At 40.3% G+C, this 18,605-nt stretch overlaps 1 protein-coding gene across 1 annotated transcript in view; it reads right to left on the bottom strand.

Annotated features, from left to right (window-relative positions):
* Window positions 1-1,004: 1,004 nt before the first annotated feature.
* The window catches only part of snx7 (sorting nexin 7), a 67,307-nt gene continuing 49,706 nt past the window's right edge, over window positions 1,005-18,605 (bottom strand). Inside the window, exon 9 of the mRNA XM_030079439.1 lies at window positions 1,005-1,670. Coding sequence (XP_029935299.1) covers window positions 1,590-1,670 — 81 coding nt within the window. The 3' untranslated portion in view covers window positions 1,005-1,589. The remainder of the gene's footprint in view (window positions 1,671-18,605) is intronic.

The following is an 18,605-nucleotide window of genomic DNA, read 5'->3' as shown; positions in this document are numbered from 1 at the left end:
TACCATTCTGATCCAGAGTCAGTCCTAGTTTGCTGTAAAAGAAAAATCCCACCAAAAATACTCACACTGTTACATCAAGTGTGATGTTCAGGTATTTGATGAAGTGGTGAAATTGACCACTGTCCTTCAGCTTGCCTCACCAACACTTCCACAAATGCAGAGGGTGACAGGATGTTACTCCCATTCTTGCATTCTGCAAACTGTGCAGCTGAAAATGTGTACATATTTGTGACGTAACGCAAATGTCTACTGCTTGGCTGTGAGTTTCAGATAGGGCACTAAATGAAAACTGCTGATAAACAGCAACTATACTAACAAAATGAAAACTGTCATAGGAAATCTCTTATGTTCCTGTGTAAACAAATGGCGATGATGAAAGATTTTGAAGGGAATCTTGCAGAATTCTTTAGTACCTCCCATCTAATTTCCAAAGCTCTTTTTGGCAGCGATGGGGAATCGGGTTAAAGGACATAACCCTCCACAGTAGCCGATGTTAAACCCCCCACTCCAGCATAATGGTGCCTTTGTTTCCCTCATGTGGAAAAAATATGTATAACCTCAGACCGGAGCTATAAGACATGATCTACATGAATGTACTATGTATGCAAAGAGCAGATACATTTGCATGCCTTGCGTAGACTATGTAACTTTCTCAAAACACAGCATGTCATACAATTGCACTGCACTGTGGTCCTTTGAAGCTGCAGCACTGCGTTGTGGTCTACTGAGGCTGCTGCACTGCATTGTGGTCTTCTGAGGCTACAGTATTGCATTGTGGTCTATCTGCTGCTACTGTTCTGTGTGCCTCTTCTATGATGGATTCCTCCCTGTATGATCGTTGAACATAATCAAGAATTCCTCTTTGATTATAAGGGACTGACACCAAAAGCACTGATGTTTTAGACCACCGAAGCAGTTTGTGCCATCAGCCTTTGAATGGAATATTCTGTTGTCTGCACTTGGCCATGGGGAAAAAATACACCAAAATGGCACATCACTAAAGGCTTTTTTTTCTTTTTAAACAGTGTTTTAGAGTGTATTTTACCTTTAGTGGCTGGCCATGCACATGGAAGTGTGTAAACTCAGACTTCATATACAGCACAGTCTGTGCTTTAGTGATTTTGAATCATGACTGGAATGATGAGACTGGGATCAACCTCTTTGGTTCCTCTGGTAGAAAGAGAAAGAATGAAAGAATGTGTGTGTGTGTGTGTGTGTGTGTGTGTGTGTGTGTGTGTGTGTGTGTTTTCATATACAATGCATGAAAGCTGATTGAGAGTCTATATTTGAAGATTCTCCATAGTTTTTAGGGAGGTGTTATAGGCAGAAGGTGCACTGCATCCTAATTAACACACAGAAGTACCCCAAGGTGCTCAAACTGTCACCCAAATGTAACCCAAGTACGCACTTTGGGGTACTTTTGGGTAACTGTTTGAGGCCTTTGCGGTACTTTTACTTTTCATCAGTTGTGAATAACAGAGCATTTTTGGGTTCTTTGGGATACTTTTAGGTACATTTGAGCTTTTAGCACCCCTGGGCACTTTTGGGCACTTCTGGTTGATTAGTGGGACCCCGTCCATCTCCAGACATTAAGAGGCGTCTTCTCCAGCTTGCTCCTCGCTGGGCTCCGTCCTCTGTGAGAGGAGGAATCTCTCCCAAACAGCCAGACACTGAAAGAGAAGATAAAACATTAACAGCACTACCATCAGCAGCAGCACTGTCATCATCATGAACACGGGTTAAGATCAATTCTTGACAAGAACGGGACAGATATATGGACATTTATTAAGGTTCAAGGTCCATTTAAGTGTAGTATGTGTACCTATTTTGTGTACCTAATTTTTTAACAGGAAAACACAACTTGTGAATTGTCCCATTGATTTGTACAAGTGTCTTCAATAGTCTGATGCAATTTTGCCTTTGAGTGTTCCATATTATACCAAGCACTTTTTTTTTCGCTTTAAATCTTACCCTGGGGATCCTGAATTCTGGGCAGACGCAGAAATGAAAACTTGAAAATTCTCTGTCTAGAAAACTGCCAACAGGAACTTTGTCAAAACTACACTGTCTTACATTTGACTCCTGCAACACCTCCATCATGATAATTAATTGCATCGTTACCATAATTCATCACTACCACCACTACCATCATCATACATAAAAAAGAAGCTTGTCAGCGCCTGCACTGCTGTACCTGTCCTCTCTCTTTATCTGCCACTCTCTTCTTTCTTTGACTAAATCCCTCACTGTCTCATCAGTAAGGGCACATTATTAGGGGCCGGGCAGCCTAACCTGCCAGGTCACTTTTGTATTCCTGCGTGTTCTTCTACTTCTTCTACTTCTTTTCTTTCTTTCTTCCGAGGAAGTCCTACTTCCCATGCGTGAAAACTCCCCAAACTTTACACAAAGGTCCAGTCTCATGACAGATTACCCCAGATGCAAACACAAGCCAATAGTCCTGTGGCACTACAGCAAGCCTCTAAATTTCAAAACTTTCAAAATTCATAACAAATCAACCATATGTGCTACAGTTTTGCAACTTTCACCAAAATGTAGCCTCAATACTGAAGAAACTTTTGTACCCTTAAACTTATTGCAAATTATGAAATCCATCACTCTGTTTTTTTCAAAAACTGTAAAACTTCTTAAACTTATCTCCTCCCACAATTTTTGCTCAAATGCCATCAAACTTGCTACAGAGCATCTTCAGACTGTCCTACACAAACTATCCACACAGATTTTTGATTTATCAAAAATTGAGCCTATAGTGCATCAAAATGTTTGACTGTAAACGGTACTGTAAACATATACCTGCAAATTCTTGGTAAATAAATCTTCAATGTTCATTAAAAAATGGACAAAATTTTGGAGTCATGGTAGATGATGTGTGGCAAATTTCAGAATTGTATTTCAAAAACTCAATTTTTGACAGCATTTTGAATTTTGCTCTCGTGTGAACAATTGGAGTCAATGCAAGAATGTCATTTTTAAACATCAGTTTTTCACTTATGGAGCAAATCAATCATTGTTAAAAACAAATGATCAATATCTCCATGCTGTCTAGATGCAATATGTGAATTTTCAGATTTTTGTCTTAATAACTGAATTTTTGACAGCTGTTTAAAATCTGCCTTTCCATGCATGGAATCGCTGCTGTCCTGCATGTCAGTGATTGGCTCAGTCAGTTTGTGAAGCTACATGTGCAATCTCCTCTTGCCAATTAGCTCAGTGAGATAGAGGCCAGGCCTCGGTGTCAAAGATTGTGAGTTCAAGCCTCAGCTTGTGCAACATTCCCATGTGGGAAAACTCACCAAACTTTGCACAAAGGTCCAGTCTCATGCCAGATTATCTCATCTGCAAACACAAGCCAATAGTCCTGATGGTGGCACTACAGCAAGCCTCTAAATTTAAAAACTTTGAAAATTCATAATTAATCAACCATATGTGCTACAGCTTTGCAACTTTCATCAAAATGTAGCCCCAATACTGAAGAAACTTTTGTACACTTTACACTTAAACATCAGTTTTTCACTTATGGAGCAAATCAATCATTGTTAAAAACAAATTACCAACATCCCCATGCTGTCTAGATGCAAGATGTGTATTTTCAGATTTTTGTCTTGATGACTGATTTTTTTTTTTTTTTTTTTTTTTTGCCTTTCCATGCATAGGCGGCTGCTATCATGTGACTGGCTGAGTCAATTTGTGAAGCCTCACATGAATTGACATTTGCCAATTATCTCAGTGAGATAGAGCATTATCCTTCATGCCAGAAACTGTGAGATCAAGCCTCAACTGATGCAAAATGCACATTAGAAAGCCACCTTTCTTTTCATCTTCCTATTCTCCACTTGTTGCTCAGAATTGCCTAAAACTGCCCAGCCCCAACCATTGCTGCACAGCAGCTATAATTGCATATTGAGTTACTGTGTGTGTGTGTGTCATATAGGACTTGACAGAGTGGAATCACAATTTTATGACACAAAACCATCTAGATAGGAGGAGAGAAGCAAAACCTGGAGCAATCGCAACTAGCAAATGACAGGCACGCACACAGCCTAATTTGTTAATCTGGGTGTCAGTCTGTCATCGCACATTAATAAAGTGCAGCGGGTTTTCTGCAGGGTAATAGCAGTTTGTTCAGACGCAGCCATAAGTCAGAGGCTCGGCCTGATACCTCTCCATTTAACAACCAATTTGAGTTGCTGGCTTGGGCCATGCCCAGGGAGCACCATAGCAGCACCCTGGCTGCACTGTGCTGGTTCCAGATGCAGAAATAATGTCATTGGTTGAGTTAAGCCTGAGCATGTGGAGCCAAAGAACCACAGTTTTTCTTGCTAAAGACAAGGGGTAAGGGCTGGCTGATATTATGAAATCTAGCATGCTTGCTACTAATTGAAAAAAATGTAATCTAGCCATAGTAAGTTAGGTTACCGAGCTGGCCTAGCTGACTTTAATGATCATGGTGCATGAAAGGGGAAAAAATGCCTGCCTTTATATGTATGATTATAAGCTTTGACTAAAGTTCCATTTTTGCAGTCCAAGTTTGCCAGTTAGCTAACTTGTGCTCTGAAAACTGTGGTTGTTCAGCTCAGGCTGCTGAGGTTTAGCTCAACTAATGATGTTATTTCTGTGTCCAGAGCAGCTCTGACTCTGAGAAATGTTTCTATGACTGTAACCGGAGATGGCTGAAAAGCATGACGGCCCGGAGATGGCTGAAAAGCATGACGGCCCGATCTGACTCATTTTCTGTATTTGTATCACATCGTTCAACATTGTGGCCTTCCCATCTCAGGAGATTAGCAGCTGGTCCTGAGTCTGTTCCTGTCAATGGAAGAAACTGTACCTGAGTACAGAATACGTTCATTCACTCATTCATTTTCAGCTGCTTTTGTGGAACAGAGTAGTGGTGGCAGCAGGCTCCAGTGGGCAGCCCAGATGGTCCTTTCCATGGCCAAAACCAACCAGGATATATAATCCCCCAGCATGTCCTGGGTCTGGCCTAAGGTCTTGTCCTCTGTGGTTGTGCCTGGTCACCACCCGGAGGCTGCCAGGAAGCATCCTGACTAGATGTCCAAACCACATCAGCTGGCTCCTGTGAATGTGGAGGAGCAGTGGCTCTATTTGGAGCACCTCGCAGATGTCCGATTTCCTCAACCCTATCCCTATGGGTGCACCAGGCCACACTGCGAACAAAACTCATTTCTGCTGCTTATGTCCGCGATCTAATTCTTTCAGTCACTACCCACAGCTTGTGACTGTAGGTGAGGGTTGGAACAAAGATCAACTGGTAAATCGAGAGCCTTGCCCTCTGACTTAGCTCAATACCACAGCTTCACCACAATGGTCCAGTACAAGTAACTGCTGACGCTGCCCTGATCCGCCTGTCAATTTCTGGCTCCATTCTACCCTCGCTCCTGACCAAGACCCCGAAATACTTGAACTCCTCCACTTGAGGCAGTAGGTCACACAACTCAAATTTTCTGGCAGAGAACCATGGCCTCAGACTTAAAGGTGCTGATCCTCATCCCGACAGCTTCACACTTGGCTGCAAACCACTCTAGTGCATGCTGAAGGCCACAGCCTGATGAAGCCAGCAAGACCACATCATCTGCCAAGATCAGAGATGCAGTCCTGTGGTCACCAAAATGGACATCCTCCACACTCCGACAGCACCTTGAAATCCTGTCCATGAAGATAACAAACAGAATTGGAGACAAGGAGCAGCCCTAGTGAAGTCCAACACCCACTAGAAACAAGCTTGACTTACTGTCAAGAAGTCAGATACAGTTCTCACTGCAGTTATACACGGACCAAATGGCATGCAATAATGAACCTGGTACTCCATAGTCCCACTGCATCCTCCACAGGACCCCCTGGGGGACACGGACATAAGCCTTCTCCAAAATGCACAAAACAGACTGGATAGTCAAACTCCCATGCTCCCTCCAGTATCAGTGCAGGCGTGAAGAGCTTGTCCACTGTTCCCTGGCCAGGGTGGAATCCGTATTTTTCCTCTTGAATCTTGAGGTTCGACAATCAGCCAGAGTTCTTTCCAGCACTCTGGAGTAAGCTTTCACAGGTAGGCTGAGCGGTGTGATACCGCAATAACTGAAGCACACTCTCTGGTCCCCCTTTTTTAAAAATCTGGACCACCACCCCTAATGAAGGATCTTTGCTATAACTTCACTTTGCCCTGGCAGTCACCTAGCCTGCTAACACCTCATTTTTTCAGATAATCCATTACCCTTTTATTTTTCTCCATCTATCCAGCTTACTCTTCTTGTTTTTATTTATTTATTTATTGTTCATAACTCAGCTCAACAACTCAACTCATGCTCAACTCAACTCAACCAATGTGGCACTTCACTGCACAGTAAAGTGCCCATTCTGTGTGACATTTTACAATTTTTCAATTTTGAAGATAACACCAAAATGGTTTCAATTTGTAAAGTAGTCAATTTATGCATATTTTATGTATGGTGAAACTCAGAATGGGTACTTTACTGTGGAACTTTGGAAGCGAAAACACAAACTGTATGAATGTGCAGCTTAAGAGATTTGGTAAAAAGTTCATGAAAATGTTGATGTTTTGACAAATAAATGCATTTCTGATGCAATGGTCATTGTATTTTAGGTTAATAATGACCAAATATCAAACAATAAATGAATATAAGACACAAACGCAAGCTACAATGGTCTAATATTGAGGAATTTCAATATTCGCGAGTGGTGAAATAACCCCATGTTTGGGATAACAAAAAAAAAAAATAAAAAATAAGAACTTGCATAAAGAAAAATGTTTTATATCCCAAGAAAGAGCAAGCTTTGAACTTTAAATTAAAACAGAAATCAGATTTTTTTAAGACATTCCCACATGCAATTATGGGCCAATGAAAATGTGACATGAAAACTTTTTTTTGGATTTGAAGAGGCTGCCATCCAGAAAAACCGATGCATATATCTGACTAACCATTAATGCTTTGAACAGTCCATGTATGTATCTCAAAGCTCTGAAAAAATCAAGAAGCTGGAGCATATATAAAGTTGTTATCTGAAGGCCCAAACATGGTCGACCACAAAATTCTGAGAGAGTGGGTGGAGGTGTATTACCATACCAAATTTCAGTTTCCTATGTGGTGTAGTTCCTGAGATACTGACACCTGAAAATGGAGGAAAAATAAGGATGCGCGAAAATCGCACCAAAATCGACACATAGCCCCCTCACTAAATTGGCCATATCTCAAAAAGTATCCATCCAAGCAAACTAAAAATTTACAGTGTGCGTATTGGATAAATAAGGAACAACTGGTGAATTTTTCAGAATTTTTTGAGACCCAAGTGCGTGGGCCATTTGGTGAAATGACGTGGAATGACCCAAATCTGTTTTAGCACCCAGGATTTACAGGCTCGACGACTCAGCAGAACTTTCTCTGAGGGAGCCTGCTGAGAAAGTCAGGAGATGAGAAAATGGAACCAAACTGATCTGACAACAATAGAAAATACAGAAAGAATAACAACTGGGGCCAGTTCATTTAAAGTACAAGTGACAGTGAATCCATGACATGGTAGCTGAGCTTTCTAGCTCAGTCAAGGTTCAAGGTTCAAGGTTTCTTTATTGGTACCAGAAGGTAAATTTGTTGTGCAGACAGGAACTCAGCAATCTCAGTATAACAGCCACACAAAGACATCAAAACAGACAAATCATACAATAGAAAAACAATGCAGTCATCACAGAATATAAAAGTGCCTGGACATCTCCACGGATCCTACTACAGTTCAATATGAACGAAATTGTTCACCTTGTGGCCCTACTATTCAGCATTACAATTGCTGTGGGTACAAAACTATTCCTGTAACGTTTTGTCCTACCCTTAGGGACCACAAAACGACAGCCAGAACGAAGGAGTTGAAACTCACTATGCAAAGGATGAGAACAGTCGTTAAGGATAGAGCTGGCTTTACGCTGCAGCTGTGTGCCATACAAGGCTGACATAGTGACCAACTAAATGAAAAAAGCATGTGCATATTAGCCAACAACTACTTAGAAAGTACACTAACAGCATGAATGCCTTGCCATGCCATGCTAATACACTAAAAAAAGTAATGAATCAATGCTTTTAAATAGACAACTGACCTCCTTACAGTACTGGGTGAGCACATTCTGAGTTTGTGTGCCCTAATCAAAAACATGCCACAAATACTGTGTCATATTTCCAGCTCTACAGATCCAAAAATCCAAAGTCTGTGAAAATGTTGGCTTCTGAAAGAAAATCAGCCGCCTATAGATAAAAGTTGCATAATGTGTAGGATTTGTAAAATGGAAAACCAAAACAAATCTATCTGGCCACAATACCAGGCTGACAGTTCTTTAGTGAAAAATTAATTCCCCACATGTATGAAAGCATTAAAAAAAAGAATTGAGGAGATTGCTCTGTGAAGTTATAAGTGGTTATAAGTGAAGGATAAGTGGCTCAACAATAGGTTTGTTACAATTACTGCCAGTCCAACCTTATTTTAAATTGTAGTGGAGATTGCAAGGTTTTCAAAGATATCAAATATATCCTGCTGAATTTCACAACGCACAACATATCTAGATATTTTTTAAGTGATGAATACTGTAAATAAAAAAATTGATGTTTGGCATCATGGAATCCATAATTGTGAGAAAAAGAATGATCTTATACTGGATGATCTTATACTGAATCAATTCCCCCTGCCTATGAATTGAAGTTAACCAAAAGATTCACACCTAGTAATAACTAAATTACCTAGAGTTGACCCAACTACAGGAAGCATTATGTTTTTTTGGGCTGAAGCAGCTAATGGAATTCATTTGCACATTATGGACTCAATAACAGAAAGAAGAAACTTGTTAGCATTAGCATAATCAACAAGCGGCTGGCAACAAAGGAACAAAATGAATGGAGGGTTGACATGGGGCAACAAGGAAATACAGTTAGGTCCATACATATTTGGACAGTGACACAATATTCATAATTTTGCCCTTGTACACCACCACAGTGGATTTGAAATGGAACAATCAAGATGTGATTGAAGTGAAGACTTTCAGCTATAACTTGAGGGGTTGGACAAAAATATGGCAGTAACTGTTTAAGAATTACAGCCAGTTTTATACATTGTCACCCCATTTTCAGAAGCTCAAAAGTAACTGGACACTTGACTAAAAGCAGTTTCATTCAGTTTCATGCCCAGGTTTGGCCTTTCCCTTCATTATTCCATGACAAATTAGGAAAAGAAAAGGTCTGGAGTTATTTCCAAGTGTTTACATTTGAATTTGGTAGCTGTTTCTCAGAATCCTCAACATGCAACCCAAAGAGGTGTCTATGCAGGTTGAAGGAGGTCATCATTAATCTCAAAAAGCAAGTAAAATTCATCAGATGAACAGCAACAACGTTAGAAGTAGTCAAATCAACACTGAAATCCTGAAAAAGAAGGAATGCACTGATAAGCTCAGCAACACCAAAAGGCCTGGATGACCAAAGAATTGTTTCCCTGGTGAACAAAAACCCATTCACATGATCGAGGGAAGTCAAAAACACTGTTGAGGAGGCAGGTGTATCACTGTCTAAATCTACAGTCAAGAGACGTGAGCAAGAGAATAAATACAGAGGGTCTACAGCAAGGTGCAAACCACTGGTGTCACTCAAGAACAGGAAGGCCAGATTAGACTTTGCAAATAAATAAATAAATAAATAAAAAAGCACCTAAAAAAGCCTACCCAATTCTGGAACAAGGTTCTTTGGACAGAAGAAATGAAGATTAACTTGTACCAGAGTGATGGGAAGAGCAAAGTGTGGAAAATGAAAGGAGCAGCTCATGACCCAAAGCAGAGCACATCATCTGTCAAACATGGTGCAGGCAGTGTTACGGCATGGGCATGTATGGCTGCCAATGGAGCTTTGTCACTAGTGTTTATTGATGATGTGACTGCTGATGGAAGTAGCAGGATGAATTCTGATGTTTATAGGGCTGTACTATCTGCTCAGATTCAGCCAAATGCCATAAAGCTGATAGGATGACACTTGACAGTGCAGATGGACAATGACCCAAAACACAATGCAAAAGCAACCCAAGAGTTACTGAAAGCAAAGAGGTGGAATATTCTTCACTGGCCAAGTCAGTCCCCAGACTTCAACCCAACTGAGCTGCTTTTCACCTGCTGAGACCAAACTGAGGGCACAAACAAACAGCAGCTGACGGAGCTGCAGTAAAGGCTTCAGAGCATCTCAAGGGGGGAAACTCAGAATTTGGTGATGTTGTCCATGGGCTCCAGATTTCGGGTGGTCTTAGACTGCAAAGGATTTTCCTCCAAATATTGAATATAACCATTATAATTCTAATTATGTATGTTATGTATAGTTTGTCCTATTACCGCTGAGCCTCTGAAAATGGGGTGATGCAGTGCAACAATGAAGAAATCCCAAGGCTGCTGATGTTGCTCCATGGTCATGTTGGATACTTGTACTAGCCAAATGTGTTTTTACAATCAAGGGAGAGAGGGAAACAAAACAAATTTCCTTTCTCCGCCTTTCAACCCAACAATATCTGTCAGACCCTGACCAATGAGCAGACTGACAGCTCAACATGGCTTTGTTGATGTTTGTCTGAATTCTTTGCTGTGTGAAACCAAACCAAATGACCAATGCAACAAAGTATCAGCTATTCCACTGATTCTAACCACAACAAATGGACTACAGGTGTGAAAATGCTCTCAAAGTTGATCTGGTGCATTCTGGGTCTTAAGAATATAGGTGTTTTATTAAAAATCAATATCTCTCAGTGAATTTGATCCATCTCAGTATGATGGAGGTTTGTACCATCTGAAGCCGTCTGTGTGCCAAAGCTGTCAGAGGCCTGGCTCTGATGCCTGCCAACACATCCACAACTTTCAAGTGACTGCATTTAAGTGAACACATCCAGCTATTTAACACAAAAAGCGACCTGCTCTCACCCACACACACACACACACACACACACACACACAGACATGCATGTACAAAACAAACAGAAACATGAGAATATAAAAGCAGAAACATACAATGCACATGCACACTCTCTCTCTCGCTCGCTCACACACACACACACACACACACACACACACACACACACACACACACACACACACACACACAAGCAGAAAAAGAGGAACATGAAAACACACGGAAGATGAACTGGCACACACAGACATCCATGTGTAAGAACTGCCAAACACGTGCACATATTGTAAAAACAAAAATCCCCAGCAAAGATGCAGAGACACGCACACATGCACACACCCACATGCGTGGACACACACACACACACACAGACACACACACACACACACGCAGCAAACATCTGGACACACATGAAGAAGCAGGCAAACCCAGGGCTAAAGTGCTAATTACAGGGTTCATTAAAGCAGAGGCGCGAGCCTCATTAGCCAATAGCTATCCTCAAGGCTCCACTGGTGTGGCCGGTGAACAGGTAAACAGAGCTAATCAAGAGAACATACACAGATGGTGAGGGACACACTACAAACTCTCTCTCACACACACTCCTGCACACATACACACACCTGTGTCACAGAATTCAGGTTAAATCCAGAACAAAATCAAATTCCTCAGAGGATGACTTCAGAACTTCAGTCTGTTTGTTGGAGCTTATTATGTCCTCTCTACTGCCATTCATGTCGACAGCGGATAAAATGTCAAATGTCTAGGCATTAGAGTGGCTATGTATAACATTTTTAAAAATCAATAGACAGACTAACTGTTGGTATGACAACCTTAAATAAAGGAGACCATGCTGAAGACACCTGGTAGCCTGTATCTCACACCAGCCGTATTCTTAGCGCTAATATTTCACATTTTCAATGAACCCTGCTGCTTCCCGTCCCACCTACCTGGCATCATTCTGCATTCATTTTTATTTCTGAAACATAAGGATAATAAAACACAACCACCACACAAAGGACGGTTAAATGACCATACAAACAATTTTGAATGTGTGGGCCATTCACTACAATTTACCCACATTTGGTGGTACTAAAGAATTTATGGCTGAAATACCCACCTTATAATGTTCTGCTTCCACAGCTTACAAAGTTGTTGCCATTCATAAAGCGCAGGACTGATACAAGGCTGTGTAAGGCAAAGATTTCCCAAGGGTCTATTTTCTTGTGGAAAGACCATATCACTCTGCCCAATTTCAAGTCATCAAAACACAACAGTGCTGCTGCTTTTAGGAAAACTATGTGGACGACTTTATCACAGTGATAGAATACTGGCGTGATAAAGGTTTGAAGTCTTTGAAAGTTCATTTTCATATCGTGGTGGAATGAATGGAAAACAATGGCTGGATAAAAGGTAGGCAAAATTGATATTGCCATGAAAATGGTCAGATTCAAAGAAATTGGGAATGAAATAGACAATAATAATAATAATAAATCAGGCCAACCCTATGAAATGTGTCATTAGTAATGGTTCAGCATAAATCTAACCCATCCCTGGACTGAAGCCCATGTTATAATACAAACAAGCAACATCCTCATGTTTACATCGGTCTCATTCTCCACCAGATTCCCTGTTGCTATGAGGTAACCATGGTAATGCTGAGCAGTTTCTGCCTTTGTATGGAGAAGGCAGAGCAAAGCCTACAACACACAGTACACTCAGATCAACACAATCCTGTATCTGAAGAACAATATCACAGCATAACAAACACAAGTAACTACATACTATACTGCTTAAGCAAAGCATCCCTGATGAAAAGTTGGATTTGGAGAACACACAGTAGATAACTGATTACATTTGGAGAAAACACACTTGACCAAGAGTTAGATTTGGTAGATGAACCAAGCTCTATCCAAGTTAAAACACCATACAATACCTCATCTAGGTGAAAGTTTTCGCACCACAAAAACCAGGAAACAGCGATGTATCATTATACTTCCTCTCGAGATACATTACTGATACACATGTGCCAAGTATAGATGCTTGAATTTTAAACTTAATTTAAACAGCGAGCACATCTGAATTCCTATGAGGTGTTATCTGTTCTTGCCTTTAGGTATTTGAACTGGAGCTCTTCTGTCATGTTCATGTTGGAGTCACTGTGCAGAGTAAAACACTGAAAAACATGACTGATGTTAGGCAAAACGGTTTTCAATAGTTTTGAGCAATGTCTGATTAGACTTTGAATGAATATAACTTGTTTTGTCTGAGCTGCTCCTCGTTTGCGACTTCCAAGCAGCATAACTAGCAGGGCTGCAGTGAATCCATTTTTAATCATTTCAGAAAATGATCAGATACTGTAACTCATTCATTCTATGTGCAGGCTTCAGAAAGCTTCATTTACAACATTTCCATATTGTTTTAATATCAATTGGGATTTAATTAAAGAACAATCCCAGAAACACAATATAGAAACAAAGCTAGCAAAACTAGCTCATTTTAGATTCATCACTAGAAGTTTGGAAATAATAAATGCTTAGTGAAAGAAAGAGGCCACCAAGAATATAATTAATGGACATGAAGTCCAATTATGTTAAGTAAAGTGGGTATGTTGCATACTGCACCACTATTCCTATCATTGTAGGGTGAAAATTATAGTCTTATAGGTCATGATGCCTGCAATGTAGTTCAGACATTTAACACATTTAAAGCCTCATATTTAGGTAAGACTTTAAGGAGTCATAAACACCCTGCCATTTTTTACATGACGCCTTCTGCTCACACTCTGTCTGGATAGTCCCCTTTATCTTGAATAAGTTAAAAGAAGAGTTCAGGAGACTATAAAAGATAAATTATATTTCACAAGCATATTGTCATATCTACTGATGTTCTGTTGTATGTGTTTTCAGAATTTTAAGAAACATGTAGGCCTAGTTTACGTTATTGCTGGTCCCCCAACTGCATTTTCATGAAATCCACTAGAGGTAAGGGTTCTGGTCAGGTGAAAGCTTTCTTGGACCGACCCACAGGGTTAGGATTAGGGTGGTGGTTGGGTGAGAGCTTTCTTAATATGCCCACTTGGTTAAGGTTAGGGTTATGATGGTTGAGAGCTTATGTCATGCCTGTTTTAGAATGTGGGAAGCAGACCAACAAATTTTAGGACATTTCACAGTGGTGGTGGGCATGTATTGCCCAGAACTCTGGTGGGATCCATAATAACAGAATAACAGTTGTAGAAATAGAATTTATGGCTTATTGATACTGACCTCTTGTTTCATTTATATCAACTGACATTTGGTTTAATATCTATAGGGGACTATCAAAAGAAAGCATTACCAGCATTCCTGAATGCTGGTAATGCTTAACTGCATCCAAAAAGTTTGGATGCAGTTATCTTCCAGTGGATTGGAGTGTCAGTTATTGTATTCTGTATCTAAATATCACTAATGGACTGCAACTCTTGTGTATTACTGTATGCCAGTATGTGGAGCAGTGTAGGAAGAACAGTGACAAACACATATACATGCTAATAGAACTGCAAATATCAGAGCATCCTCCTGCTACACCCACGCAAGACCATTAGATGAGAGTATGGCTTAGGCCTAACACACATATATTTATAGCATCCAGCGTTCTTTGCAGAAGCACTGCAGTAGCATGTGACTACTGATGGGTATTAAAGTGAGGGAAGTTCTGTTAAACAGAAGAGGTTCAGTAAACCAAATAACCATGTTCCCCTGCCCCCACACACATTTTAAGTGATGGTAACATGGATGTACAGTGACATGTATAATCTACTGCTAAATGCAGAGTGATGTTTAAGCTACAGACTCATTTCACAACAGCCATTTTGTCATGAAATTGCAGGCTGTGATTTAATTTTCACATTAAGTTGCAGGCTAGTAACAAGTAGGTGTTACTAATGACTTTTATTAAGGTTGCATTCCATTTGGGTCAGACAAACACATACAAATTGAATGAGTTCATTCCATTCAGTTACAATGGACAAACCCTTTTCAGTGAGCCAGCATACACAATCAATAGCAGGAGCCCAAAACAGAATGGAACCTTATTTAATGTTATTAGTGATGAAATGGCTGCTGTGAAAAAGGTCTACTGTCAATACTGTTTTATTATTTATTTATAACTGTTTTATTTTTCTTGTGTGTGAAGCACTTTGTGTTGCATTCACCTGTATGAAAGGTCCTAAATACAGCCTGACAGATTGAATATGGAGTTATTTATGTCATCTGTTATCTATATATGGCGATATTGAGTCTACTGTGAACCCTTCACTCATTCTTTTCTATTCTATATGAGGTCCTGTGTGTATGTGAGTCAGTATTAAATTCCACCAACTTTTAATACATTACTTTTATAGGGGAACGTGAGGTAATTTCATGTATCACAGACAACCTCTGTAATTTCAGTCCAAAACTAACCAAGTCTGTGTTTTTTTTTTTTACAGACAACCTCAGTGTTTATTACGGAGCCAATTACCTATGTATGGAATTTAACAGACTTTCAACAAAGCTTTGACCGCTATCGAATACCACAGGACCCATTTGTTTTATACTGATCTATTCTGAATTCTCTTAGACTGCAATCAACATGCCTTTCACTGAAACAACTATATACATCGCTGTATACTTCTCCAACGCTCTTATGGTGATATTATGGTGATATCTGAACAGTCTCTGGCTGATTTAAAGGACCATATAAGTAATTTTGAATGTTTGATACATTTAATACAGTTTACCCACATAATCAGGAGATAATGAGGAAAACATACACAGATGGTGGGGGACACACTGCAAACTCACTCTCTCTCTCTCTCTCACACACACACACACACACACACACATTATGTCCTCTCTACTGACATGCATGTGAGCTGACCAGTGCATGAATGTGTTAAAACAACGGCATTCATTGAGCACACATTGGTGAACAGTGAACTGAACGGACCTGTTTGCAACTAACAAACATGAACTCTCTCATGCACTATTTGAAGCACCTGAGGCCGAGGATTTATGGCAACTGGCATACAGCATGGCAAGTGCAAGTTCAGACAATGCAGCTACAGGCACTGCTGAAGCACGTCCTTATAAATATTTGAGTCCATATTGGCGTATTATGGACTCGTAATTAATAACAGAACAACTCTGTAGCATTAGCAACAAGAAGTTAGCAACGCAGGAACAAAATGAATCAGAGGTTGACATGGGGCAACAAGGACATACACTGCCCTCTTGGGATTTAGCCGAACTGAGCACTGCAACCATGAAGAAATACCAAAGCTGCTGATGGTGCTCAATGCCCATGTTGGATATTGAATTGGCCAGTTATGTTTGAATTTTATGGCAGCCTTTCCCTTTCCTTCTGTTTCTTTGTAAGACCTTTTTGTCACTCCTTGCCTCCCATGGTCTCGCTTCTGGTCACCACTCCACCTTGTCTCCCTTGCCATCTCATTAGTAGGGAGGATCACTTATGAGGAGATGAGGAGTGTCTACATATGTGTGCGTGTATGACCTGTAAAGGAGGATGCTCTAAACTTGCGACACTAGGGTCACCTTGGACTGCAATCTGCTTTACACCACTCCTCCTCCCTCTCATGCCCAGCCAGTCTCTAATGTGTTAATGCTACATTCAGGTCACGTGAGGATAGTTAAAAGCAAGGGAATCCTTGCTTTTAGCTGTCACACTGAAACTTGCTTCAATCTATTAAGATGCCATGATTGAAGTTTTATGGAGACTAGTCTTGATCACATTAAGAGATCTCACAAATGCCACGTAGTCCACAAATTCACATGGAGCAATTCACAAATGTGTAAGGAGCACTTCATGTACAGATTTTAGATCTGTAAATGTATAAATCTCATTTTACATGATTTTTTTTTTTTTTTTAAATCTGAAACTCTGTATTTGTAAAAACTATTTAATTTTTCTTTGACATTAAAATAAACACATATTCAGAGTAAGTTATACATGTTTGCAATCATCTAATTTTTCAGTAAAAACTTCCATATCCCAACTCTTAAAATGCCATGGCAGGCCATACCGTCCTCTCATTGGTCACTCAGGTTGATCATCGGAAATCCCCCCTAGAAGTCCAAGAAAATAGGGGAGCTTTTTCAAGGATAGGGAAATTATGAGCATCCTTACACCCTGAATTGCCAAATAGCATTTACCAACTGAAAACAGCTACCAAAATACCTACAGCTAGCTAGTTTTGGCATGTTTGAAAATTATTAACCCTATATCCAGAGAGGAAAAGGGATGGAGTTCATGAAGATTAATTAGCTCATGACTTGGAGCAAGTTAGAAAGGTGTTAAAATTACTAGCTTACCTAAGACGAGGTGTAAGCAAGTGAACTTGTAAATACAAATGTATCCACCTTCCACAGTGACATTATTTTTATACTTTAAGGATTATTTAACTGAAAACTATATCTTAACTAGCACTGACAATAGGATATCCAACTGACCAGTTGGATCTTCAGTTATTTTCTGAATCCACTTTACTGTTGTTAAAGGCTCATTTTTTTTTTTTTTTTAGTTTTTATAAAAACTTGATTTTTTTTTCTTTTAGTTCTTCTTACCACACACTTGCTTTTGGGCATTTTTAATGCTTGCTAATAACCCCAAATCACAAGGACAAACATACAATACAATATACATACTATATAAAGTCAAACATACATACAATATAAAGTCACCAGAGCGTGATGGGATGTTTTCTCCTCCAGGCTGGTCAGGACTTATTTATGCACTTCTGTCCCTCATCTTACCCTTGCAGGCCCATCCCACCTACAACCAGTCCTTCTATCGCTCGCTCCTTCCATCTTCCAATCCCTTCTTTTTCTCTACCCTCCAACTTTGTCCTCTTTCTATCCTTATCCCTTGTATTCTCCTCACTCTTTTCATGCTTTCTTCATCCCCTCCACACACTTCAATTTCCTCCCTTAATCTTTAAGTCCGGGAAACTCTACTTGCCCATCTCAAGTCCCTCTTGCCCTTTATGCCTCCTTCTTTATGCACTCTGCTCTCTCCCCAGTGCCCTTCATGCTCCCTCCTCACCCTCCTCTTCCTTTTCTGTCTCGCAGTCTCTCCTTACACCCCGCCCTGGTGGCATCAAACCCTCCCAGGTGCAGGTATCTCATTATATTCTTATAGGCCGTCTGTCTGCGCTCCACCCCCATTAATCATTCACAAGCCCCATGGCTACAGTAGCCACCGTCTGCACCTGAATAACAATCTGACCACATACCAAAGAATAATACTCCACTGTCCACTGCTGTCCTCATCCTCAGTGATCACTCTCAGCACAGCACTAAGAAAACTATGGCTTGCAGACAGTGTAGTATTGAACCAGTTCCAATGCTAGAACAACTCTTAATCCCTTACCATTCCAGCACTTTCTTAGACCAATTTTAGTGTGGGGACAGGGGCGCTGAAGGGGAAATAAAAAGTCAACAGTAGAAGCCACATAGTGGTAAACATCTGAAAGTTGGGACCCTGAAGACTGATTTGAAATGCAGCTCAGGACTGTGTGTCAAATTATTATAGTCCTAAATCTGTAATAAACAGTGTTTCAGTTAACCACCTTTTTTTATTTAGTGTATAAGGGTTAGAACATTATGATAC

The sequence above is a fragment of the Myripristis murdjan genome, chromosome 20, assembly GCF_902150065.1.
Source record: "Myripristis murdjan chromosome 20, fMyrMur1.1, whole genome shotgun sequence".
NCBI lineage: Eukaryota > Metazoa > Chordata > Actinopteri > Holocentriformes > Holocentridae > Myripristis > Myripristis murdjan.
The sequence above is the reverse complement of the archived record's forward strand: the minus strand, read 5'-3'. Positions and strand labels throughout refer to the sequence as shown.